Here is a 27,630-nt window from a genome sequence, read left to right as displayed (position 1 = left end):
TTATCATTTGTATTAAAGTTACGAGTAAACCTTTTTTTAACGCTGTCAGAAACGTATGTTTGTTTTGATGGCAATGGTAGGACAACGAGTGGATTACTGGTTAGCATATCTGCAATCTATGTACACTACTGTATATTTAGGTAAAATTCTATATACATAGTGCTGTAGTGCTGTAGGTTGAAGCTAATCATGCAAGATTTTTTTAACGACAGCTCGTTTCTTTGATGTGCGGTGTAGTCATTTAGCTTGTGTACAGTACTTCCTATTCTGAAAAGCAGGTGATACACACGATTAGGACCACGTGACAAGGCACAGCCAATAGGAAGAGGTTCTCATGTCTCCAGGTGCAGGTGTCCGACCGCTGCGCAGTTGACACTGTACACGTTTATCACAATAACCACTTTGTAACAAACAAAAAGTCTGGAATTTAAATGTTTAGCTGTTTTCGTAAGCGGAACAGGACAGCGGACGACATGACCTCCTTTTTTGTCGCCTTTATTTTAGTGACCTCGTCTTTGTGGAGCAACTCTGTCCTCTCGCTTGGTAAGGATACCGTAAATCACACATTTTGTTTGCCTAAGTTGAAGTGGGGATAAGTTTACGTTCATAGTGTCATACAGTGTGTGTTTTATGTCTACGTTGGTCATTAAAAGTAATTCGTGCTGTATGGCTTGAATCGGTCATGTACGCGGGGTCAAGCTAGCTGTCTCGCAGTCATGTGCTGTTGCTTGGCAACAGGTGGACCAGATCCGGACTTCGGACCCGGATGAGTGATATTTAGTGTGTGAATTGAACAGAAAAGCACAAAGAGGCCAAAACAAAACAATATATATAAGCAATCGGTCAGGGCCAGTCGTGCCGGTTATTTGGAGGCTTTGGTCACATCACATGACGAGTTTGCGCATGCGCTAAATAGCCTGTCCAACTGGTCCGCAATCAGTGTAATAACACTCACAGTTGTTGGTATGTCTTCAAGTTCTTCACGTGTTAGTGTCACAAGGGAAAATATAGTTGTTTTATTTATTCATGGATAATTAAATAAAACTTGGATAATGGATCGATGATTTAGAAAAATAATCAAATTGTGATCCCCATTCTTGCGATTTAGTATGCGAAGGTTGTAAATGTATTTATTTAACGACAGGTGTACTCTACTGCCTGTGTATACTACCTGTATTTCACTTGCTGATGGTTGTTCATCTGTTTATCTTTCAAATTATATTTTATTGAGTTTTTAATTACCTAATATTAACTGTAACCATTTTTTAATCTTTTACACAATAAATACCTTGCTTTAAAAACACCTAAAATAATAAAAACGTACAAACTCGCTCCAATAACTAATTAAAGCTAACTGAATTCACAAAACAAACGTCAAAATCAAATAAAAACAAACTACAAGGAAACATAAAGCTATTATAACCCTGTTCTCAAGTACGGCTGTGTTTGCCGAAACTAAAGTGTGTAACTCTCCTATGTTTGCAAATCAACATCCAGCTTGTGTTGATGAGGACCATTTTGAGGAGGACGTAGTCTATGCGGGGCAACAGGATCCCCCATACCGGCTCAACTGCTCCTTGGAATCAATTCCTGACCCCCGGCCCCGTCTCACTTGGCTAAAGAACTGTCAGCTGCTCGACACCCAGCAGGGGAAATACTACCTCGAGTTTGCAAACATCTCTTTCGAAGACGGCGGAAACTACAGCTGTCTGCAGACCGGCAACAGCACAGCTTCATTCACGGTGCGCCTCGTAGTTAAAGGTAAGCGCCGGGGAAGAGGACATTGATAAAATAATCACGCATTAAATGGCAATTGCAATATTGAGGGAATTAATTCGATTATTTTTCAAAAATCCTTCATTGCTACATGTGATGCAGTGCAATACTTTAATTGTAAAATTTAGGTGTGAGGTGTGAACACAACTCATCTCCGTATGTCTTCCCGCAGCATCCAAGTGCTCCAAAGCTCCAGAGTTCCCGTCTAATGAGGTTCCGAGCACCACCTGGGGCAAGGTGGGATCCACAATCAATCTGAATTGCACCGCCCTGCTTTCCTGGGACCCGACTGACGGCCAATGTGACGGCTCACTGCGGTGGACAAAAGACGGCCATCCTCTGAGCAGCGGCTCCCTGCTTTTGCAAAACACGTCTTCATGGTGATTGGAGGCAACTTTCAGACCGTGTGTGAGACGAAGGAGAACATGAGCGTTTTTTTCTTGCTAGGCTTCAAGCTGGAGGTCAGCTGGTGGTGAGCAGTGTGCTGGTGGTCCATCTCCACGAGTTGGAAGACTTTGGACTGTACAGCTGCACAGTGAGGAACTCTTCGTCTGACTTCTACCTGCAAAAATCAAGTAAAAACACCATCATATTCCGCAAGGTTTTGTATTTTAGTCCTTCAACGTATGTATGACATGCTTCAATTTTCAGCCGACCGCTTTCACTAGTTCCAGGTATTTTATGACTTCACTTAAGATCTGTTACGATGATCTGTCTATGGGAGCATATTGCCGCTTGCTACACAAGAAGAAAAAGTTCAATATCACATTATAACTTGATAAGTTTCACGTTGTAATGTGATAAATTAGACCACTGCAAACAAAAGGAGGCACTTCCTTACATTTCAGGTCACCGGTGAAGTCTTTTTGTGCCTTATGAATCAATGTTACCCGCTACGTAACTACGCTGCTCTTATATAATACTCTAAAAAGCAATTTGCTTGGTTTTGTCATTTTGCCATTTGCGGGAATCAAACTTATCACATTTGAACATGTTGGTCGACCATTTCAAAATGCGAAAATGGTCACATTATATCACGTTATATTGTGAAATTGTTTATAACGTGTTTGCAACATCTTTAAAAGACAAGGCTGTCAACACACTTGTTCAAACCCTGAAATTATGATTTTTTTTTTTTGACCCTTTATGACCCTTTACCAACACTACCCTACAGTTTGCTACTAATTACTTTTACCTTCAATACTAATGAATCCAAAGCCTTCTAGTAGTGCAACGATTTTCGGCTGATAATCATCATTTATTTTCAACCATCGTCTGTTTTGATGCTTCAGACAGCCCAAGCCACACGGCTACCGTCATCGGAGCCTTCGTCCTCCTCCTCCTACTAGCTGTGGCCGCTGTCATCTACTCCAAGTGCCACCTGAACATCAAACTGTGGTACCGCGACTCTTACGGAGACTACGAGATGAGCGGTGAGTGCGAAGAGTGCCCACGCCCGCCAGGCTGTTGACACAAAGCCGCTTGCGTTGTGTTTTTGTCAGATGGGAAGTTGTATGACGCCTACATCTCCTACGTGAACAATGACTACGACAGGAAGTTTGCCAACTTTATTCTCAAACCTCACCTGGAGAATAAACATGCACACAAGGTGTATCTCAATGACAACGACATCATGCCTGGCGCGGGTAAGGCCATATCAAACTCAACACATATCATATGTCATCGTATCAGATAAAGAAATAGAAGAAACAATCAAAACAAAAAAAACGTCTGCCTGATTACCAAGACCTCGAAAGTTGAACTTTTGGAAGGGCGTGTGTCTTGTTGCAGCTGGTGTAAATGTAACACATCATTTCAGAAAAAGAACATCATACCAACGGTCAAACATGGTGGTGGTAGTGTGATGGTCTGGGGCTACTTTGCTACTTCAGCACCTGGACGACTTGCTGTGAGAAATGTTCGGCCACTAGCTAATCCGCATTAGTGTTTTGTAGCAGGATGACAATCCCAAACAAACCAGCAAGTCAAATTCTGCAAACAAAAAAAGAAGCTATTGGTATGGCCTTGTCAAAGTCTGGACTTGAATCCAATTAAAATGACCTTAAAAATGGCTGTCCATGCTTGAAAAGCTTCCAGTGTTTCTGAATTAAAGCAATTCAGCAAGGAAGAATGGACCAAAATCCATCTACAGAGATGTGTAAGACTCATTGCCGGCTCTAGAAAATGCTTGATTTCATGTTGCTGTCGACGGTGGCCCAGCCAATTATTAGGTTTAGGGGGCAAGTACTTTTTCCACATAGGGCCAGGTAGCTATAAATATTTTTTTCCCCTATATGAATACATCACCATTTAAAAAACGGCATTTTAATTTAGTTGTGTTATATTTGCCTGATATTGACATTTGATAATCTTGAACGTTTAAGTGGGGAACCTAAGAGCAAGAATTTGAGAAGAGGGCAAGTACTTGTTCATGGCACATTTTTACCAAAGGGCCTCCAAAAAAAGCTTAAAGTAGAACTAATCGCCCAAAATTTTTAAAGCAAAAATACATCGCATCATGCTCCAACACTAGCAAAAAAAAGTTAATATTGAGTTCCTCAGAATAAGAATTAAACAAAATAATTCATCACGTAAGAGCGATTGCACATTGCCTATTGACATTGATGAACTTGTGTCCTTCCCTTGTTCCACATCTGCGTTTAAAGAACCTTCGGCGGAGCTTTTAATGAACATAAGTCGCTCCCGACGTCTCATCGTGTTGCTGTCTCACGCGTACCTGGAGCGGGGCTGGTGCTCCAACAACTTCAGGTCAGACGTCCAGACAAGGGTGTACTTGTATGTATGATATGTATCAGACGTTGCATCATACGTGTATTTGTGTGCGTCTCTCAGACAGGGCCTGCTGCACCTGTTGGAGCTGTGCCGGCAGCCGATCGTCATCATGCTGGATGGTCAGCTGAAGCGCATGAGGCCTGAAATCAGGCAGCAGCTCAGTGAGCACCAACACTGTCTCACCATACTCACATGGAGGCACAACTCTGTGGTAAGAAAACGGTTCCGTCATGACACAATGGGAGAAAAAAAATCATTATTGGAAAGTACGGCTTGAACAATTTATTGAATTTAAATGGACATTGCTGCAGCATGCAAATCGCAAAGGCTGCAATTTGGGGGGAAAATGCTTCATTTTGGTTGGTTGGTACTTTTTTATATTGTATGTGTTTGAAAAAATAATCACATTTAAATCGCCCCACCCCCACCCCCCTCAAAAAAAAAATCCCAATTCGATTATTTTTCAAAATGGTTCAGCCCTATTGGAAAGTGGAACATCCATCTATTTTCTTTAGCACTTGTCCTGACAAAATGTCAGACGCCCTCCATCTTTTGTTCAAATCACACTCTTTATATTCCGCCTACACACTCTGTAATGAAATCCAAGCGAGATGAGTGTGCACCTCGCAGCTGTGGCGAAACTAGCCAAAGCGTACCACTCATCTGTCGTCCTGTCCACAGACTCCCTCCTCGGCGTTCTGGAAGGAGCTGGCCTTAGCCATGCCTCGCAACGTCGTCGTCCGCAGCCAGGCGGCGGGAGACCCCCAGACGGTCCTACAGGACGACAAAGACCCCATGCTGACACTTGACCCTGACTATCTGGACTGCCGCTCTGACACAGACCCTGCTGGAGACCTGGGTAAGAATCTTCAAATGATACATCACAACATACAAAAATGTCATCATTTTTAATATTCTGGTTAAGTTATTACAGGCATTTTCACACCTTTTCTTTTGGCTTTCATCAGATTCAGTGGCCAGTAAGCATAATTGAATATTTCTAGTAAATGATTATGACATGTAAGTGTTGTCATGGTCTTGTAGGTGTGCGTCTGCCCGTGTACAAAGCCATGACCTCGAAGGCCCCGGTCCTCCCCGTTGTATCCAGTAACGAGCGACAACCAAAAAGCCCAGACATAGACGTGTCGGACCTGGGAGCACGCAACTACGGAGCGCGCTCAGATTTTTACTGCCTGGTCACAAAGGAGGACATCTGACCACAGACGCTCACCTCTGATGAACATAATTGGCAAGAGCCTAACTCTTACTTGTCCTGTCGTGTTTTTGTGTTGGCTGAATCAGAATGGTTTTTTTTGTATTTTGACATTGTATTGAGAATGCAATTTTCATTTTGTTTTTTTTTTAAATTTCCAATGGTCGAAGATGTTGCTTTGTGCCCAGCAGAGGGCAGACTGATGACAGATAAGATGAGAGCATTGACAGCCGTCAGCCCAAAGATGCAAAGTACAAAAGTCAGAACACTGCTGCAGAGCCCAGCTTGAGTTTGGGATATAAACACAACCTTTGACCCCGTGGGGCTCAAAGCGATGGCACGGCTAGGTAAAATAGGAGGCTATTTGGCCTCCTGGTACTCTCATGGAGTCATTTTGAGCCACGGTTAAGGGGGAGCTTAGAAAAGGGTGCAGCAGGGAAGGGCTGGAATTGTTCCTGTCTGAGCAAGAGAAAATATGTAAACAGGGAGTGGTCGACGTGTTGGCCTGTTCCAGCCACAACTACGCATGCACCTCATTCGAAAGATCCATTTCTTTATTAAATCAGATGGTACAGGTGCACACAGAGCAAATGTACAACATTTATTTTCAGTACAACAAAGGCCGGTCACCATAGTTAAAGTGACCTGACAGGATGTCAGGTCATTTTATGACAGATTCATCAAATTGAGAAATTAAAAGTCTCCATATCTTGACAGGTGTCATATTATGCGATGGATCATTTACAAAAATAAAAACCTGTGACTAAACAAACACATGAAAACTTGTTAGGACTGCATTCTTACAGCACATGCATGGTTTCTCCATCACACACGCACGCACGCACTTACATTCTACCGTTACAACCTTTTTGAAAAATTGCAAAAGCCAGACAATATGACAGATTGCATACATTTGTAGCATAGCGTACATGACTAAATAAAATACATGACATCTTTGGAGGCACACCAATATCCCAACCTTTGTAAAGCAAAAGACAAACATATATCTCTGGAGTATCTTCAATTACAATGTATTCTCATTCATACACAATATCAAAAAAATAATAATAAAATCATGTGAGTGACAAGCCAAATGTCAAAACGACATGATGAGAAAGTCCTTGGTGACAGTGTAGAAAACGTGATTTTTAAGTAGAACTTTAAGCATTATATACAAAATAAGCCTTGTAAGTACCGCATTGGTTAAAATGTCATCATAGTTTCACACAGTTTTTACATCTGCTTGTACAAAACGCACATCCCTACACTAGAATATAGTGCTCACATTTGCTGAGCAGTAGTCCAGCATACTCCTCCTCTGACATCCATGGAGTGTTCTTATCACAAACTTTATGGCAGATAACAACTGAGCCTGGATTATGTTGGAATAGCAGAAAAGGCTGACTTGGTGCCTTGCCGTCAAATGATGTCTTCCACTGGTGGCGTGCAGGTCTGAACAGCACTGTAGAAGTAAACTCACTTTCCATTTTACATGGTCGTGTCTGCAAAGGCTGGTCTCGTAAAGCCTTTCTGTAATGTTAAACAAAGAAAGCGAGAGCGTTATTCAGGTATCCTTTCAAATACAGTAGTCGTTCATAAACAAACAGACTCTATGGGCATTCCTTTATCAAGTCAAACATAAATCACTCTTGACACCGCACTACCGTGGATGAATTACCGGTACATCAAAATACCTCCCTTTTTTTTTTTCCAATACAGTACACATTTTATTTGAGCGAAGGCATTTTAGTGCTGTCAAGACTTGTTCATTAGCACATAAGCTAAATGCTGCACCCCTGGGTGGGGCAAGTCCGAAGCTGCAGAAGGTGGTTAATCTCTCGAGTCCTGGCTGAAACGCGCACGTGTGTGACTGAAAACGGTTGAAGATGTATTTAGCTTTTTGAATGGGTGTCTTCAACGTGAATGGGAAGAATTACACGAAACGACATCTGCCCTACTGAGAAACACACTTTACCCTACTCCTGTTGTCAATAAGGGCGGGGAGCCACGAAGACACATTCCAAGAGTTAATGGACGTGAGGGGTTTTCTGATCGTGTTTGGAACCCAAGAGAGGGTATGGCCATGAGCGGAGCTGAGCATACCGTCTATGTGATGGAGGGGCAATGTGGTGCTGTCTGCACAGCGTACCATAAAAAGAGTGGAAGAAGAAAGTACGATTGCGCTTGCTAATTAATATAACTCGTTTTTTCACATTTTAGGAAGAATATATGCCATTGACTATTGTTATTACCCATCTATATGTGTTCTTACAGCATTTTTGTGTGAAAATTCGTTATTTGAACGTCTATCATTCATTGAACTCGATGCTAATTTTTACTAGCCTGTCAATGGGATTTTACATTGACTGCTAGCATTAGCGCTGGCAATGTTTCTAAAACAAACTGTTTTATGTGTAATTTTTGTTTTATGTGTTTAGTTTTACAATAAACTCCATCTGGAGTGTCATTCAACACATTTTCTTAGAAAAATTAGACATGGCAAGAGAGAGTTTCCATACATTTTTGTAGTCTTTGTGCAGTTTCTTGTACTGGAACATGTTGCTGAGCACTGTGGCGGCTGCTTTGGCTGCTTTCATCTTTCCAGAACTGCAGCAACAACAAAAAACAAACCACATGTAGCACCAGCACTTCAGTCTATTCAACATTCTTGTACACCACAGATTCAAATGGAATGTCAGTGCTCTTTATTCGCCAGTTCGACTGACTGTCGTCCGCCTCACCTGGAGTCGTTGGTGTTCTTGATGGCGACAAGTTTGGGCAAACCGTCAAAGAAACAAATGTCCCTGGCGGCGACCGAGCTGCACGTCACCAAGTTGTTGAGAATCCCGCAGATGTTGACCACCACGTCGCTGGACGGCTCCTTCTGGTAACCGTCGGTGGGCAGCTTGGTCACCAGGTTGTTCACTACCTTTGTGGCTGAAAAAAAAAAATCAACAACCAAAATCTGTTTAGGAAAACGTGTTTATGGATATAAGAGTCAACATAGATTCCTCAATTTAAACTACTGGTAATGTGTGCTCCTTAAAAACACAAACCAGATTAGTGATAAAAGGGATGGAAATAATAATGGCCATGCAAAAGAATTTGGAGCACATTGCTGAAATGGAGCACATTGCTGAAATGTTTACTTACCATATCATTACTCTCTCTTTCAAGAATACAACACTGGTCAACAGACAATTTTCATCATATGTGTCCTAAAACTTATTTTTGACGCTGATTTAAAAAATGTCTACTTTTTTTTTTCTAGCACATCTGATTTTTGCGATTTTTTTTTTTTTGCTTTTAAATTTGACCAATAAAAGCTTGCGCAATACAGATTTTACTGTGCGTTATAATTTATCGCTATGATGTTTAAAAAAAAATTCACCCGTTGTTGAACCTAACTCTTAATTCATAAATATTACTAAATACTTAATATATTATTATGATGAAAACCTGATGTACTAGAGAAAAAACGAAATTTGCAATCAGTGCAAATTTATATATATCTCCCATCTCTCATTGAAAAATTTTGCAAATATTTGTTGGCCAGTGTAATAAAGGCATGATAGATTTAATGGAATGTAATCAGCCAATATTAGCTCTAGAAAAAATCTTTAGATTTTTTTGACACATTACAACATAAGAAGATATTGATGTTCAAACACCCCCCAACAAAAACAATGTTTTGTTGGCAGTCCTTCAATGTACCTTGTGCACAGTCAAAAGTGAAACTAAAAGTATGTTTCTGCTTTGCTCCCAATGCAGCTCCTAACAGCCTGTAAAGTCTACTCAGCTGTTTGTTTTGTGTTGAATAATTTACCGAATGACAGTGTACATGATACTATTGGTGTAACACTGATTTTTGGCGCGTTTCAATCAGGGAGGAGTCAGTATGACCGAAATACCAAATTGTATAATCAGTGCAAATCACCGGTCAAGGAAAATAGTTTGTCCAACTACAGTATGTATTCAAATATGTGTTTGGAAGCCAAAAAAAAAAAAATCTTGCAATATCCCTAGAATCTCTATAATTTGCAATGTTGGTACACATTTTAGTCACATAAAATAAAATGGTGGGCCAGATCTAGTCCCCAGGCCTTGAGATTGACACCAGTGTGCTAAAAGCGTGGTGTTGATACTTTATGATCCTCTCAGTTTGAAGTACTTTGCTGCCATCTTGTGGTATCTATATTCCATTACAAACCCTATTTGGGGAGGGGTGAATCGCCCCTTTTTCACTGCAGAAGCTTTCCTATCAACGCTAGCATTTATGAAATAGCCCCTGCATTTCCACCAAAAAGTCTCCAGGTAAAAATGTTATGAAAAAGTCTGTTTTAATACGTTTGCGTTCAAAGTGTCAGAGTGTCTCTCTTAAAGCTGTACAATTCAGCGAATTCTAATCGGGATCACGATTTTGGCAGCCACGTTTAAATTAACTTGACTGTTGGCAATATTTACATTTGCTCTACATCGACTTTCTCAACTAGAATACATCCATCTATCCACCAGGGGGCGCACGCATGATTAAGGCTTCACCGAGCTGTGCAAATAACAAGCAAGAAAGCGCACTCTACAGTGGGAGCCTCAAGTAAGTAACTAACAATTAGGTGAATGTGAGTCGTCAAGAGAAGAAAGGACAGCAAAGATTGGAGATGAGGAGCATCACAAGAAGCTTGAAGAGATCCAAACCTGTTGTCTGGAATTTGCGATCGCATACATTTGCGATAACATACATTATTTTATTCGGTTCGTCCTTTATAAATTTGAAATTCATGGGTAAATTTATTTATCCATCATTTGTTTTTTCATCGTTTCAATTTGCACTGACCACTGTTTACATAGTTTGTTGAAAAGTACTGCAGTAAAAACACAAACGTTTTTCCTAACATAACTAACGATTGTGATTTTGATAACTGAAAATCACTGCGATGATCATTTTGGGAATAATCTAGTCTCCATATTACAGCTTTACACCTATTGCAGGTATTGCGAGAAATGATCCCCGCCGATAAACAGTGGCTCACCGAGAGAAAACTCACCCATGTGATTCTTATCCTTGGCGTGGCGGGACAAATTTCGTAGGAAGCCTGTGACAGAACGCAGCTCCGGGTCGTTGTTGGTGCGCAACAGGTCCAGTAGAACGGGCAACATGCGCTCCTGATCCATGGCCACGCGACTCAGCACCGACGGCCACTGAAGCAAAGTCAGACAGTTCACTTCAATGAGTCACATTTGCGTCATCCGGACCAGGTTTGAGGTCTCCGTAGCCGAGCGCTGACCCGCTTGTCTCCGGCCGTGATGTTCTGCAGCGCTCCCGCCGCCGCCTCCCGCGTGGTTGAGTTGATCTCGCACTGCTGCAACACGCGGTTGTACAAGGAGACGATCTGCGGGTGCCACAGCCACTCCATCCCCTTTGGAACGCGGGCCACCTCGGTGAACGTGGACAGGTCCTGGTTCCTGCTCTGTGGGGGAAGGCAAAAAAAGTGTGAGGATCAAGACTGATCGCAAGAAACAAAAGATTAACAGAAGAATAAAGTTGGAATATTAATTAACAAAGTGTGTGACCAAATTCACACTAGAAGATAAATTTGAGAACTGCTGCCTCTCTTTAGACTTTCTACATATTAATTAGGTCATTTCTAGGGCCCGGCCGATATAGATTTTTTGAGGCCAATGCAATATTTAAAAAAAAAAAAAAAAGTAAATTGGATTTTTTAATTTTCGAGAGTTAATATCTGTCGATTAACTCGGCCAGCCGATTAATCAGTTGGCCCCTCGTAATTTCAGTCCATATGTTTGTTACTATATATAATACATACAATATTATATATTCATATACTTATAATATTTAAAATACATGCAAGATATACATTGATGTTTTTCTTGGTACAACTATTGTTGCATTGTTGTCATCCAAATTAGGACTTCTAAAAATATACATTTTTTGCTCAGTTTGATTTTTTTTCGAGCAAAATGGAAAATAAACGTGATTCTCATATTACACATGCTTCAAATGAAATTTATTTATTGTCATATTTTGATTGTTTCTAGTGATATTTTGACATTTTTTTGCATAGTTTTCTATCCTTTACTGGTAATATTAGCAATCCAAATATCGAGTTGTGATTTGGTTGGTAAATTAATTGCGTTATTATTTCCATGGTTTGTGTGTGTGTGTGTCTGGTTTTGCTCGGCACGATGCCTTGTTTGTCATTCAAACAGCCTGGTGGGCGGGGCTAGCACGTGCAAACGTTTTCAGTGTCAGCGCCACTGCTTACAAAGCACCTCATGAAATTCAAACAGGCGAAAGCCAAGCGTGACGCGTGCGTACATTGTTTGCCTTCTTGCTCTGAGGCGTGAAGCAGCCGATGGCTTCGCCCTTCCCGGTGTCCTCGGCTCGGCTGGGCCCCTCCAGGCGAAGCAGAGCCGACGGCGGCATCTCGCTGTACAGCTGGTAGGAGAGGTTCCTCAAGACACACACTGCATTTTCCACCCCCTGAAAGCCAAACACACGTCAAGAAATGCACACCATAAAGGGAGCAAGTGCTTGTCAGCTCAGCGCTCATGTGCGCTCACCTTGTCCTCCGCCTTGTTCTCCTCCAGCGAGCCCTTGATGTAGCTCACCAAAGAGTCCACCAGCCCGTGGGTTTGTCTCATCTGCTGACGGGTCTTTTCATTCACTGAGCTCAGATTCCTACCAAATGTGCGAAAGAGCACAATGAATAGGAATGAAGGTTTCTCGTCTCCCTTCACTAGGATTGTCGTAGTTCATAGCGTAGCTTTTTTCATTTTGACTTTTGAATTTAGTTAGTTTTAATATTATTATTATTATTATTATTATTATTATTATTATTAAGAGTTTGTTACATTTTATTTTTCAAAAATTCTTCATTTTAGTTGAGTTTTTATTGTTTTTTTAGCATTAGTTTTTTTTTTTTTTTTTTTTTTTTTAAATATAGTGTCGCTGTCCTGTGAAAAACACTTATTTCCAATTTTGGAAAAAAAAAAAAAATCACTTTAACGTCTGTAATGCGGAAACACCATTCACGTAAAAATATGAAAATTGAAAAAAAATGGGCAAAAGTGTTTTTCACAGGACAGCGACAATATGGAATATTTGACGAGTGCAAGATTAAAAAAAAAAAAAAAAAAAAAAGTCAAAGTTTTGTGTAATAAAGTAAACTACAATTCTCAAACAACTGTTTGACCTTCCTTCTTCTGCACGGATGCAGGTACGGTACAGCAACACTGAAATAAATACATTTCAAATGAACTCTGAAATTGTTTTGAATTACAAGCTACCAAAAAAGGGCCACAATAAGTACTGTGAAATAAAATAAAGAATGCTCATCAATCAGAAATGCTTTGAAGAAATATTTAGAGATGTAACCTTCTGAACGTGTGGAGGTGTTAACAACTATTCAAAAGATTACTTATTTCTTTTTGCAATATTACATTTCCTCAGAGCTACAAATTCATTCTCATAATTTAGTGGCTTTATTCTGCCACATTCCCTTTCACAGAGGCCTTAATACTCTTTTGCTCACCGACAGGTCTGATAAATGGCTGCAGGATTGGAGCATTTCAACACCCAGTTTGCACACAAACAAAAGAACTAAAGCAACTGCCGGGCTGCAGTGCCGCCAGCCTTTTTGCAACCCAAAGAATGATAAAAGGCGCCAGACAGTTGACTGAAGTTGTGTATGCAAACGTCAAGCTCATTTAGACCAAAGTATGATGAAACACAAAGACATTTGAACAAAGGAGCATAGTGCAAGCTTTACAACCCAAGACAAATAGCAAGAGAGGCGCACCTGAGGCAGCCGGTGGTATTGTAGAAGATTTCTGCCTCGGAGGCTGACTGCTTGATGCCTTCCGAGCCCTCGCTGCCCGACAGAGGGATGAGGATCTTATCAGTCAGATCCGGAAGAGCCTCTCGAGCCAGTTTCTCCTTCAGGGTGTCTTTGGATGAAAGGTTCCACAAGATACCTGCACAAACACACAGGGAGCAGATTATACGTTAGTGATGGAGTCTAAAATGCAGTCGAGCTCATGTTAGGTAATAACTACACCATTACAAAATAGATCTCGCTGTTGGAATATTTGTAATGGTTTTCATGGATTTTGTTTGACTTTTCTCCAATAGACTAACAATAATAATAATGAACCAGTTCACTTTGTCAAATGTCAACATACAATGATACAATTTATTTCAACTCAAAATTCCACCAGGTGCTTTTATTCTGAAGGCCAGACTTTACCGGCAACACGATGTTAACATCAATGATGTTCAAGTGGGCCGTGAGGGTAGCGGTTATGAATTAAAGCCTGTGAAACTGTCTTATAGTAGTAGTCGTCTTTCACTTGTGCCTTCAGTCGTAATCATTTATCTTACTCTACTGTGCATCAGTATTATTGTTCATGCGTTTATAATGCATGGAGGAACCTACAATTAATTTGTCACAGAAAAACAAGACCCTGGACTGCATTTTACTTTACTACACATGCTAAAAAGCGAATACCAACTACCGGTGTTTCATTGTGGCTGTTCAAAATGGAACATTTAATCCATAGAATGACAAAGAATAAAGGCCTATAGAGAAGTAAGGCAAAGTCTTATCGTCTCAATATTGTCTGACTGAATAAGTGTATACAAAAGGAGCAACAGATGAAAGAAAAGTGAAAAGGCCATAAATGGGAGTGGCAGGTATGCTGGCAGTCTACAGGGATGGAAAACTTCCCCACATGCTTCTCGGTGAAATGAAGGCCGCATGTGCAATAAGTGACAGACTGCAATTTGATCCTTAAGTTTGTTTCTTGTATTTTTTTTTATTTCAGGGTTCCATAGACTTGTTGAGTAAGAATCATAGTGATTAGTTTGCTTCACTCAAGTTTGTTAATAAATGGGAGGCGAAGAAACAAAAAAAAACCCAAGCAAACATAAAAAAAAAAAGTTGAGCTCTGCATGTCATGTCTCGTTCTGACTGCAAATTCCTACCGGTGATGTTCTTTTGGAGCTCGTCGTCGGGCTCCTTGAGCGCCTCCACCAGCTGGGGGATGCCGCCCTCCTCGATCAGGGCCACCTTGTTGTCCATGTTCTCGTAGATGAGGTTGCGCGTGGCGCCGGTGGCGTAGCGCTGCACTTCCTGATTCTCGGAGTTGAACAGCTTCACTAGCTCGCTGATGCCCTTGGATTGACGCACCTTGAAACCAAGCGTGAGGAATTTACATCCAGATAACCGATTAATTGGCTATTTTTTTTTTTTTTAATGTATGTATATATAACAAATAAAATAACTTATTTTTAGTCCTTTAATGCTTACAACAACAAAGACGTATTATTGGGAAAAAAAGCATGACGTGATGGTTTTAGTTTAAGATGTAGGCAATAAATGTACGCACTACATAAGCAACGCAATGAATGAAGTTAATGGCGAAACATGACTTATGCATAGTGACGGTAAATCATATTTCTCCAACTCCATCGTTTTCTTTGACATGAAATGGTGACTTCAAAAACACATTCTCACATGTCAAAACATGTCATCTTTGACAGGGTTGCATTTCAAATATCTGTTGTACATAGGGAGAGTTAAATTGAAATAGTAGCAAATTTCACACGATCTTATATACATTTACAGGCAATGTGAGTTAATAGGCATAATCACACAGAAAAAGATATATGGGCAGATATAATCAGTCGGGCCGTAATCAAAATAGACTTGTTATTTTATTTTTTTTAAATCTATCGATGAAGAGACAGGATGCTACATATTTTTGGCCTCATTTTATTACTCAAATGGCCAAACCCACCACATTTATTTCCTGCAATTTTAGTGGGGAGGAAATAAAAGACCTCTAACATCATCATTTATTCCGAATGTAAACCACTATGGTCCTCAGACGCCAGCTCCCAACACTAAACAAGAAGCTGAAAATAGCCTAAATGAACTGGGCCAAACAGGGCTAAAGTGAGCTGCTAAAATGGTTTCTGCTTCATCGTGTATGGCAGCCACTTGACACCTTCATGTTGACTGTTAGACATATTAACCAAAATGACAACAACAGTAATATATGGAAGGCACCCAACCAAAAGCAGAGCCTTTCCTCCAACATGTAGAAGGCAAAATGAATTTTTGAGGTTTGACTTCCTCAAAAATATGTTTCAGAGAGGTTAGCCTGAGGAATTCCAAAACCACAACGCTCATCTGTTTGTCATACCTCATTTTTGGCGTCGCTGTCATTATAACACTCGTGTTGAATGTAAGCTGCACCCAGGACCTGCAAATCGGCATCCGGTTCTCTCAGGTACTGGATCGCTCTGACCATGTCCAACGTTTCGATCCTGTTCGAGGAACACATGAGAACTTAACCAAGACAGTAGCTGTTGTTGCACAAAATATAACTTCTTTATTTTCTTTTTAACAAGCAACGGCAGCAACATTCATTTCGGGGAGATGTTGGGTTGCGTGGTTCAGTGTGATGAATTGCCACTAAATCTCACAGATGTCTGCAAATCCACTTGGCTAACCGCGCCGCGTGGGACGTGTGAAACGCGAGGCCTGAAAGTGAGCTACCACACCCAAAACCAGTCCTACAGCTATGAAGCCAGGTCACAATCCATCGCGCTTACTCTTAACTCACAGCACTACAAAATACTGACATTGGAAAGACGTGCGTGCGTGTGTGCGTGTGTGGGGGGCGTCAGTGCTGGCAAAGTGACATGACCCCCATCCCCCAAAACCTCTCACATTTAGAGCGGCGCCCCCACCTTTCACTGACAACCATACCACCCCCAAATGTATATATTGCTATAACGCTGTCTTGAAATGAATATTTGCAATTACCTAAGAGTTAGCATGTCTACAAATGCTGAAATAAATACTACATACTGGCTCCTGAGGCTAACTAATAACAAGGCTAACTAGCATAGCTAACATCCGCTCATTTCCACTTTTACGTTACTTCACAGAACTGAGAAGAGCAAAGAAGTAGCTAATTTTCTTGCATTTTTGACAAATTTAAGGAAACAATATATTACTATAGTATTATAATACTGTCTTCAAATAAATACTATTTACTTGCTACTGACTTGAGGCAGATATGGCTAACTAGTATGGCTAACTAGTATGGCTAACATCAGCTTGTTTCCGCTCTGATGTTACGTTACAAAACGGACAAGAGCAAAGAACTATCGGCTACTTTTCTTTTTGTCTGAGAAGCAAGTACCTTTACTGCTGTACTACATTTTCATAGTATTTAGAAAGATTCTTTATTTCATTTCTATGTTCACCAATGTACCAAATATTCGACACGTTTAAAAACAAAACACATTGCCTTCAATGGAAAACTAAATCGTAATTTTCTCAAACATTTAAAAACAATACTTTTTAGAGCTGTAATTGCAATACTGTGATACTACACCTCATATATTTGCTCAATATGATCACACCATTGGAATCTGATACTGGGCCATGTCTCAGATATGCTAAAGTCAACAGTACTGTGCCAAATTAGGATTATTCGTCTTTAAAAGCAATCTATGCTTATCCGAGTGTATATTTAATTATGGTTTGTCCTCACAAGGACACAATTCGGCGGTAGAACAAAACTTACACATTTACAAAAGAAAACTCATGATCATTAGGAATAAATAATGGCGAGCGTCTTACCCGTTGAGGTTTCCCATGCTTCCGATCCCCATCTGCCCGTTGAAGATGTCGACTCCTCGGCCCACACTCTGCATGCTTTTGACCGACATGGCCCGGGACATGGTGCTTTGACGCCGCTGCATCGCTAAGTTCCCCTGGGAAGCAGAGGACATTCCTGGCCCTATGAAGCCCGAGTCCACTTTATCTATTCCCCCTCCGAACATGCTGGACGCGCTTGACATCTGACGCTGCAGGGTCCCCGACATGGAGCCCATGCTCATCCGGTTTCGGTTGTTAATCCTGCTGATGGTGCGGTAGGCCGGGCCTTTGTAGGAACATTGCTGGACCATCCCCATGTCCATCTCTGGGCCACGCGGGATGGTGCCGCTGTGCGCTCGACGCATGGACCCCGGGAAGGTCATGGTTCCTGCCCCTTGCCTCACCTGGCCGACGTAGCCATTGCTTTGCACGTACTGGCGGCTGAAGCCTGCGTCACGGTCGGAGGCCAGGCTGGCGCCGTCGCTGCCGTCCACCATCCAGGCATTTGCCGGCATCGTCTGCTGTCTCATGGCGTGCAAGGAGACGATTTCCGGTTCCATGCGGGCCTGGTGCTGGTTCCCCTGGTAAGCGCCCATGTGGACATCTTCACGGTAATAACCTCCGCCGCCTCCGACTCGTCCGCCGCCAACGCTGATTCTGGGGAGCTGAGCCATGTCCGGGCCGGCTGAGAGAGAGCTAAAGCCAGACCTCTGCGTTATCTGTGGCGTCTGGAGATGAAGGAGGGAGCGAGTGTTATACTTCAACGTTGAGGGAGTGTTACTTATTACGATCTGTGTGCTGCATGTGTGGGAGAAGGTGTGCGCGTCACTCAATGCAGGGGAATCATCATCCGTTTCCCAATATCGTAAGGGACTAGGCAACGATTTGTCATAGACTCTACAGAGGTCTAAATTTACATGTCAGCATTCAATCCGGACAAGCTAATCCAGTGGAAAAAAAAAAAAAAAAAAAGAGTAAAAATGGAATCTAGAGGGTGGATTTGAAATCCCTGAACTGATCCTTTAACGGCGGTTTGCGAAATACCACACATGCCAGTAGAAGGACCGCTGACACTTTACAACCTAGGCGAATACATGCTCGAAGCGGGAGCTAATGGTGAAATACTCACCATTGTCCTGGAGCCTGAGAACATGTAGGACGACTTGGAGCTGTAACCCGGATTGTACGTCTGGTATTTCATAGTGGAAGACCCACCGTAGTCTGGAGTAAAACAAAAACAGTGAAAACCCCATTACTACAATATCGCAGCGATGTCAATCATACAAGCGCGCAGCAGCCACCTGACATGCCTCTTAAAATATCTTTCACCAAAATCTTTCACATGGCTGGAGAAGAAATGTGTATGTAGAGCAAGAAATTTCACATTTCTACGCGAAATACATTTGTTACAGATACAGATAGAACGAGTCATTCTGTTTGTTGCTTAACGTTTTAGTGAGTAAAAAGCACGACTGGGGCGGGAGAGATTCCAAACAGGTAAAGGCGGAAAAACAACAAAGACTACTGGAGGCCTTTCCCAAAAAGTACTCTCCCACGCATTTAACTTACCATCACTGTTTCTGTTCAGATGAAGTTCCACTTTTCTTTTTTTCTTTTTTTTTTTTTTACGAGCAAGGCGCTTCATAAAAGCTGACTCAGCCTCTGACTGTGTTCTTGTGCAGGCCACTCAGAGGTCAAAGGAGGTTGGGGAAAAAAAGACTCATGCATTTTTTGACATCCCTTTGTGTAATACACACTCAGCAATAAGGCTGAACGACTTTGAGGAATGTAATTACAATTTTTCTCCACTCCTCAATATTGTGACTGCTATTCAATAGGTAATTGTTTGTTTTCAAGGGCCACTTCACATGTCTCTTTTTTTAAACAAAAACAAACACATCAATCTGTATAACAAACAACATTAGATTTATTATACATAAATGTTTTGCTCTTCACGCTTAGGCTTACGCTAAAACAAAAGCAAATGACCCATAAATTAAAACGAGCGTTTATTTATCTTCAATTAGTGTTGCTACCAAACTTGCAGTCTTTTAAGCATTCACCACGACAGCTTCACAAATTCACAAACAAGTGTGCCGTAAACATAAGTCAGTAAGTCATAAGTGAATTACAAAAGCAACATTATGGATGTCGATTTGAATTTGTTTTTCAGTCCTACTCACCGGACACATCATTAGGTACACATCTCACAAGAGCCATGTCAAATATGCAGACTTTAATAGGTGTATCGTGCAACTGTTGTATTTTGCAGGAAAAGAATCGTATTCAAGGATCAAAGAAAGCTATTAGAACAGTCTTTGAATTGAAATCTACTTTTTTTTTTTTTCCACCTTAATTTCAAGATTTTACTCAAGTAAATAACGGTTCCAAGCTTTGTAAAAAATTGTAGTTGAAAAATACGATTAATCGCGATTAATTATGGAAAATTTTGCGATTAATTCGTTTTTAAAAAAGCCATTTTTGCGTACAGGACTAAGCATTCTATTAAAAACACGAAATACCAAAATCCTGATGATAAGGAGGTTTAACCCCCATCCCTGAGAATTCAAGTGTCTATGCAGGGGCAACAACTTTTCATTGCTCTTTGACATTTGTTTACAGTTTACAACTAAAACACAAACGCTCTCTCTCAGCTTTCTCAGGTATCTATTCAAATAAGTAGGTCAACAAAGGACAGAAAAGCCTCTTCAGTACAGTATAGAGCTGCTATTCTATTTAGTTCCGCCGCATTTGCCTATCAAGAACACCTCACGGGCATGTTACTGACAAAAGCTTTGGGACACACCTCTTAATCAATGAATACGGCCCTTTTATGTTCCAGCGCACAAAGCAAGCTTCATAAAGACATGACTGCTTGGGTTTTCGGTGGTGAAGAACTTCACTCGGAGTGAAAGGCTCCAAATACTTTTGTCATTAGAATAACACATTTGCAACTGTAAAAAATAAAAAAAATAAAAATCCAAGAGATTATCAGGTCACCTTCAGGGCATTTAGTGTTTTAACACCTGGCTGTCTTATTCGCTTTAAAGTCAAAAATGTCAATCGGCAAGTCAAGCAAAGGCGGGATGGTCACAGCCAAGCGCTTACAGTGAGTGTAACAGTCTTCCAAATTGTAATGGGGACTTATGCTAACATCTTTTTGTCCAGTACAAACATGTAAGAGCAAAAGTGTTGCTTCACGCTTGACGCGGTGAGAACAAACACAAACACACGACAAACCGGTCTGTACAGGGAAGAATGATGACTGGTGCGTCCCTTAGCCGCCCCCCCCCCCCCCCCGGCAACGCCCAAGCACACCTGAGACGTCGCACATAAAAATGCAACCCTGTCAACCGTTTCAAACTCGGAAATTATTCGTTTCTTCCCCTCTCTAACGTCGTCAATGACGGACGCCGCAGCCTCCCTCAAACGCTGATGTTTACAGGAAGCATGTACTGTACGGGAAACAGAGAAGGGCTTTCCCTGTAAATTCCTATTTTGGACACCGGCTCCTATTTTCTTAGTAATGGGCGTCTCCTTTGCCAGCGCTTGTTGTGTTGAGTCTTGTACAGGTTGCAAAAGAGGGCGCGTGATATGACGCGACGACTTGCAACTGGAAGAAGTCCTCCCAGCAGAGCAGTCAGGTTTATATCAAGCATTCCAAACTGGTTCAAAGTCAACCCAGTGGAACTTTGTTAAGCAAAGACAGAAGAGAAGTTACAAGGAGCTGCTGCTGCTGCTGCTGCTGCTGCTGCTGCTGCTGCATTCCAGCCATTTAGGAGGACACTTTTAGTGTACATAAAAGACACCACTCAGTTGCTGCCTGCGGGCTAACGAAGCTTCAGCTGTCAGTGGACAAGCAATCATTTAAAAAGGGTCAGATGACCACACAATGTTCTTTACTAAAAGGCAACAAGTAGCGGGCAAAGGAAAATTTGTTCTTTCCAGGCTCAATTGGTAAAAATAGATTTATCTTTAGGGATGTTTGATACCACTTTTTTTCCATGCCGATACCAGTACGAGTATTCACTCTTTCAGTCCTCACCGATACAGAAAATTTCATTTAACACAAAGACAAATTTAAAAAATGCAAAAAATGCTTCCTTTCTGATGCAGATGATGATTCACCAATGTGTTAAATTACCGCATGTAGGGCCAACTACTACAGAGGAGGACTTCCCCGTAGTAAAATTTGTTTTTTGCTTCAAATATCGTTGTTGGTATCGATATATTGACCTAATACCATTACCTGGTATCGGTAATTGCCCATCCCTAATTATTTTGCTTCAAATTGATTTAATTCTGTCATAGTCATTATAATCCCTCAAGATTAGCCGCCACGACCACAACCATGATCTTTCAACCAAATTATGCAGTACTGTATTTAGAGCAGTGGTTCTCAGTACCACCTCAAAATATATATTCCAAGCACCAAACAGTAGTATAGCAGGCATTAGTGTTCATCAAAAACTGCACGGCGGTTCTATTCCTAAAATGCATATATCACATAATTGTAAACCAAGCCACACAACATTATTCACAATTACATCAACACTGCTCTTAAGTATAGGAAAATAAAACAACTTTACTTATCAAATAATTAAATTAAAATTGACTGTATATTAAAGTTGAATACAAGCTGTGCCTAAATAAATGTTTACAAATGAACACTTCTTAGAGATTAAACATGCGCTTAAATTGAATACAACTCAACTGTACACAGCGATATATTCCGCATACCATTACAGGAATCCTGTGTACCACTAACGGTACCCTTACCACGCTTAAAAGAATCACTGGTATAGAAGAACAAAACATGAGAGTCATAAAAAGGAAGACACGAGGAGTGCATTTCCGACTGAAAAAAGAAAAAGACAAAAAAAGACTGTTTGTCTGTCCTATCGCATTGTTTTCAAGTTATTCATCGCGCAGTAGACTTTGGACAAATCACTTCAACAACATTTTCATTCTCCTTTCAACCATTGTGCAACTGTGTGCATGCGTCTCACTTGGGGGTGTGGCCCCAGAAAGTCACTTATAGTACAGTAGAGTATGGTGTAAAAAGGCAGAGCAGAAGGAAATGGTTCACAAACACGATCCGACTCCAGCAAAAGCAGATCTTCCGCGTCAGACGTAACGCCAAGCGGATTATAACAACGTTTCATACATGGTTGTCCTTGATTTAATATAGATGATGAAACACGGCCCATTAATTTAATATCAAAGGCTAATTCAGTCCAGGGTTATAATAGTTTGGAATTTGTTATGTTAGTTTTTATTTCATTTTGACTTTTCATTCGTTTTTAGAGCGGGTTTGTTAAGTTTTTATATTTTCTACAATTAGTTTTATTTATTTATTTATTTTTTTTAAATATTGAATGTGAATTATTTGTCAAGCGGAAGATGGAAAAAAAATATACAATACCGAAAGCTCATGTACTCATTTCTGTATTTTTGACCAGAGCCTAAAATTGAAATTGAAAATTGAAAATGACAATTTAAATACACACAACCATTTCTTCATTATTTATATAAAATGAAATAAACTAATCAGAAAATAATGAGTCCATTTTTAATTCTTCGATTGCCAATTGAACTTTTTAAATTATCGATTGCCAATCAAAAATAGAACAAATGATACACATCTTAATGAAGTCTACTCATGACCTTTCACTTCCCTTTTGGAGTCCCCCAGTTTATGTAACCACCCCACCGTGACGTCGCCATGCACAAGCTTCTTTACAACACAGTGCTCACTAATTAACGGGACAACATATCCCGCCCTCATGACACCGTCACCTTCGAGGTGTCCGTTTGTCCATCCCTGCGTGCCACTGTCTACTTTAGTGTCTGAGTAAGAGCAGAAAGTCGTACCCGCAGCCCAAAGGCACACTTTCACCTCACTCTGCTATCACAGGAACGTTCATGAAAGCAACACTTGTTGCAGCCTGTTATACATTAACCCTTTCAAATGAGCAGACTGCACAAAAGTCTGCTTGGTGAGGCAAGAAGTTGCAGACAACCTGAACAGACACATTCCCTTTTTAGTTTTAGGAAAACTTCACATTGTGGCAAATGCTTCTGAAATTGGGCTTTTTAGTGATGTTTTGTTTTGTTGCCTGATTACGGAAAGCAAAAGATATTTTCTGAGACTAATTAAACCAACTTGGAGAGTTGAATTTAAATTGAATGAAAAGCTACGATTATGTCAAATAGTGTAAATTATCACTGTGGGACAATTGTCATAAGTTTTCTTATATTATCAAAGGTTCTTGTCTTTTTGTTGAAAAGCATAACATAGAGCAGGGGTGTCGAACTCACTGTTTTTATGTGTATTTTTTTTTTTAATCTTTGTTATTTCAGCTAGTATTGATAGCTAAATCAAATGATGGGTCTCATGTGAAGTTACTTTGTCTGTGTTGACTATTTGAATTACTTTAAATAGTTGTTTATGTAACATGGGTTCATGATTGCTGGCTGTCTCATCGATTTGAACAAAACTTTTTTTTTTAGGGGTGGGGCTTGAGCCAAGAAATATTTAAAATTTGGAAGGAAAAACGTGTATAAACAGTATATTTTTAACCCTCTTTTAACCCCCTTTATATTAAAAAAAAATACATTCCGGTGATTGAATGGCTGGACTGTGAAAAGACATAACTATAAATATGTCTTTGGGCTTGAATGAGTTAACAAAACAGTAAGTCTTCTGATAAATTCCAACACAGGCTGACTACCGGTTGAATAAAATAATAATCATAATAATCATAATAATAATAAGTTCTCTCATTAGGTGAAACTTCTGACGCTTAAATGAAATTCAATCATTTTAGCCGGACTAGTTGTTGTCTTACCTGACATGGCGGAGCCATTGTGACGCGGAAGTGTTGACTTCTCGGCCAGCCGCATCTGAACTTGCTGCTGGACCCGGCGAACCCTCGACACCTCGTCTGAGCTCGAGGTGCCGCTCCCGAGATGGATCTCGGTCGGGAGGCCGTAGGTGGTGACCGAATTGTTGGGCTGGAGAGCGGACAGAAAGACATTCTCAGATGCCACGGTGCTCATGTTGGATAAAGTAGCGCGTCCCGGCACAGTGCTTGCGGAATGAGGCAGTGGAGGCGCACTGAGGCTTCCCCACTCAGCAGAGGTGCACTAGGAGGGGGTGGAGCCATACCACACTGCACTGTGGCGTGTACCTACCTGACACGCACGCACACTAGCACACAGGTGAGCGCCACGCTTCTTATGTAACATTGCTTTGACAACATAAGTACGGAGGTGAGAAAAGTAGGGAGACCAAGGCTTGATGTCACTTTTTTTATACACTATTTCTTGGAATCAATACGTCATATCGAAACAAAATGTGTACGAGATTAAAGACCAAAGTATCGGTATATATTCTCTATTCATATCATTTTCACATTTTGTGTCAGTGCACAGTTAGCTACCAAATAGAGAGCGTGAATTTGTGACATACGTATGTTGTCCCACTAACGGTAAGACGTCACACTGGATTTTGCAAATAATAAAACAATGACAAAATTATTGCTATAGGTCGTAGCTTCAATCTCAAATGCCTGTTTTACCTTCTTTAACCCGAAAATTAAAGATTACAAGAAGGAACGCATTGGTCTCTCCTCTAACAAGTCCACACTTATCACTGCTATGATTTTTATCTAGAAGACTTCGGGTTGGGCAAAATGGTTAGTCGGCGATCATCTCAGCTCACATTTTGCTATTCCTTCTTAGAGGGGACACAACCCCTGACCATGTAAAGGACAACAACTAGTAGTCCATTTATAAATTGCGCCCTTGGTGAAGATAATGTGACAGCTTACTCTATCGAAGTACAGATACTTCAGTAAAACAATACTGTAAGATACTCAGGTTAAAGTAGAAGTATCCACGTTGCCATTCACACAACAGAATAGTAACGATTCACTCAAGCCCCGATTCGATTCGATTTTCAGTTCCCGATTTTCGATTCGATATGATTTTTTAAAAATTGCTACCATACTTGTCTCTGTGCACTGATGTGGTTCTGCAGCCATCCACAAACGCAATACGCAATGATGTTTGGCGCAAAAGTTGATCTACACGTTCAAAATGTGCTATGCATCTGGAATGAAAAACCGTTTCAAGACATCATTTTCTAGATGAATCTAAGCAAATCAATTTTTGATTAATCAAATCGATAAATCCTTTAATTGGAGCCAATCGATTTCAATTCAATTTTCGATTAATTGTACATCCCTACACAGAATAATAAGCTTTGTGTTCAACCAGACCGGCCCAGATTTCACATTGAGAACATTTGTGAGGAAATTGAGATGAGTTCATCATTATGTGGGCACATGTACTTTTCGTGACATTTTTCTAATATCACATATGGGCCTCGGCTCACTAAAGTTGGGAAACACTTAGAGCCGGCGTGTTGACTTTTTTAAAACTCATTTATCTCAGTGAATATTTGTTTTTGTCAATAATAAGGAAAATATGGATAAAATGTTTCCGTATTCATTTGATCAAATAATTTAATTAGAAATAAAAATTGAAACACAGTTGTTAAAAAATAAGAGTGCGCTGTTAATTTATCATCAAACGAAACCATTTTTCACATTTTTTTTATTTGACCTCACCTATGACTACCTGGCCCATTTGTCTGTTTTATCCACCAGTTTTATCACCAGACAAAACACAGACGTCCGTCTGAATTAGTCATAGTGTGCAACTCGCTGGCTCCAATTTTGCTGAAGGATAGACAGGATGCTCCCATTAAGAGTCCCCACTCTTGATGTAATCATGATAAATGATTACTTTCTGAGGGATGGGCGGGACCCTCACTTTCAATTATGTTGACTATTTTAATTCTTTAAGCCACACCGCTTGTCCTTGACAACATGTCAATGTGTTGTCGGAATAATAGTTTGATTGTGGCAGAATGCACATTGACTGTGCGTGTGTGGGGGCGTGTGCGTGTGCGTGTGAGAGGAAGCAGACACTCTTTCCTGCCAAACAGGCTCATCAAATGAGTCACATTTGAATTTTTCGTCCTCAAAGCTCTGATCAACAAACACCAGGTCGCATTGTTTTTATAAATATTTCAAAGTTTAGATCTTTTTTTTTTTAAAATAACATTTGTGGATTAAATGAACACGATGACGTGCATTTTGATTCCCGCTACTGTCGTGAATGTTACACAGTGTACAAAATACCGCACGTACATGATAAACTACAGCAGTTCATCTTAAAGTAATTTGTAGATTTTAAGTTTGAATTTGAACTTATGTGTGAATAGCAAACGGGTAGAAGGTGTGGCACGGTCGTTAAGTGACTCCACGCCCAACGTTTATCTGGCGTGTTACTATGAGTCAGTGTTCCAACAACAAGCGAAGAGCAAGTTTGCATATGCCCGAATGTGCCTGCTTACCAGGAATATCACGATTTTACAAAACACATACATTTATGCTCAAGATTCCCTTTCTAACATCAATTGTAGACCAACAATAACAAATAGTTGTCAAGATTTGATAGCATGCCTCCACGTGGTAGCATGCGATTTCACCCAACCAATCAGTGAAGGAAAAAAAACCAACAATGATCGCTGCCAAAGGCAATAATTCAAGTCTTATGTTAACATTCTTAAGTGTCCTACAAGTAAAAATAATAAAACACTTAAGTCCTGGCTTAAGGACGGATGGTCAAAAAGGCAAATAGTAAAACACAAAGACACCTTGTGAGTTACAACGAATGTGTTATTAGTTAATATATTGAAAGATATATGTTTTAAAAAAAACAAAACTGTATATTTAAAAAAAAAAAAAAAAAAGTATATAGTACACTATAAAATGTTTTTCTGGAGTGAATTAAGCATTTCAATTAGATTGTTAAATGGGGATATATCTTGTATGCATCAATTTCCTCGAGTCACAATGAAGAAAGGAATATGCACGTCAATTACAAAACACACACCGATATATGTTCATATTGAAATATTAGTGCTCCTGAATAAATTCTGACCTACCATTCCCACGGAGGCTCAGCTGCTTGCGGATGTGGCGTACCTTCCTTTCTTCCGAGCGGGTGATCAGTTGCGTTGCAATTCTCTTCTCGAGTATTAATTTGTTGAGTCTGTGTGAACTGTCGCCGCCCTGA

General features: G+C 40.5%; 2 protein-coding genes across 3 annotated transcripts; one reads left to right on the top strand and one right to left on the bottom strand.

Annotated features, from left to right (window-relative positions):
* The first annotated feature begins 315 nt into the window (after positions 1-315).
* sigirr (single immunoglobulin and toll-interleukin 1 receptor (TIR) domain) lies at positions 316-6,564 on the top strand. The gene is made up of 10 exons (XM_086028939.1): positions 316-543; positions 1,498-1,761; positions 1,949-2,156; positions 2,224-2,351; positions 3,069-3,209; positions 3,279-3,422; positions 4,443-4,545; positions 4,630-4,780; positions 5,251-5,428; positions 5,614-6,564. The coding sequence occupies exons 1-10, from the start codon at positions 432-434 to the stop codon at positions 5,784-5,786; spliced, it is 1,602 nt and encodes a 533-aa protein (XP_085885065.1). The 5' UTR covers positions 316-431; the 3' UTR covers positions 5,787-6,564.
* Positions 6,319-27,630, bottom strand: LOC147148813 (plakophilin-3-like). Of its 2 annotated transcripts, XM_086028934.1 has the most exons (14): positions 27,500-27,630; positions 24,330-24,495; positions 18,608-18,699; positions 17,461-18,206; positions 16,010-16,133; positions 14,787-14,991; positions 13,603-13,777; positions 12,365-12,482; positions 12,120-12,284; positions 11,068-11,250; positions 10,828-10,981; positions 8,524-8,719; positions 8,302-8,389; positions 6,319-7,312 (listed from the first exon to the last, which is right to left on the bottom strand). In XM_086028934.1, the coding sequence occupies exons 1-14, from the start codon at positions 27,500-27,502 to the stop codon at positions 7,271-7,273; spliced, it is 2,457 nt and encodes an 818-aa protein (XP_085885060.1). In that variant the 5' UTR covers positions 27,503-27,630; the 3' UTR covers positions 6,319-7,270. The 2 variants fall into 2 exon arrangements, with proteins under 2 accessions (XP_085885060.1, XP_085885058.1); XM_086028932.1 differs by lacking the exon at positions 27,500-27,630 and having other exon boundaries at positions 24,330-24,695.

Source organism: Filicampus tigris, chromosome 4, assembly GCF_054856515.1.
Source record: "Filicampus tigris isolate MCC_2025a chromosome 4, RoL_Ftig_1.0, whole genome shotgun sequence".
NCBI classification, from domain to species: Eukaryota; Metazoa; Chordata; class Actinopteri; order Syngnathiformes; family Syngnathidae; genus Filicampus; species Filicampus tigris.
Note: the sequence above shows the minus strand (reverse complement) of the source record. Positions and strands in the feature narration are given on the sequence as shown.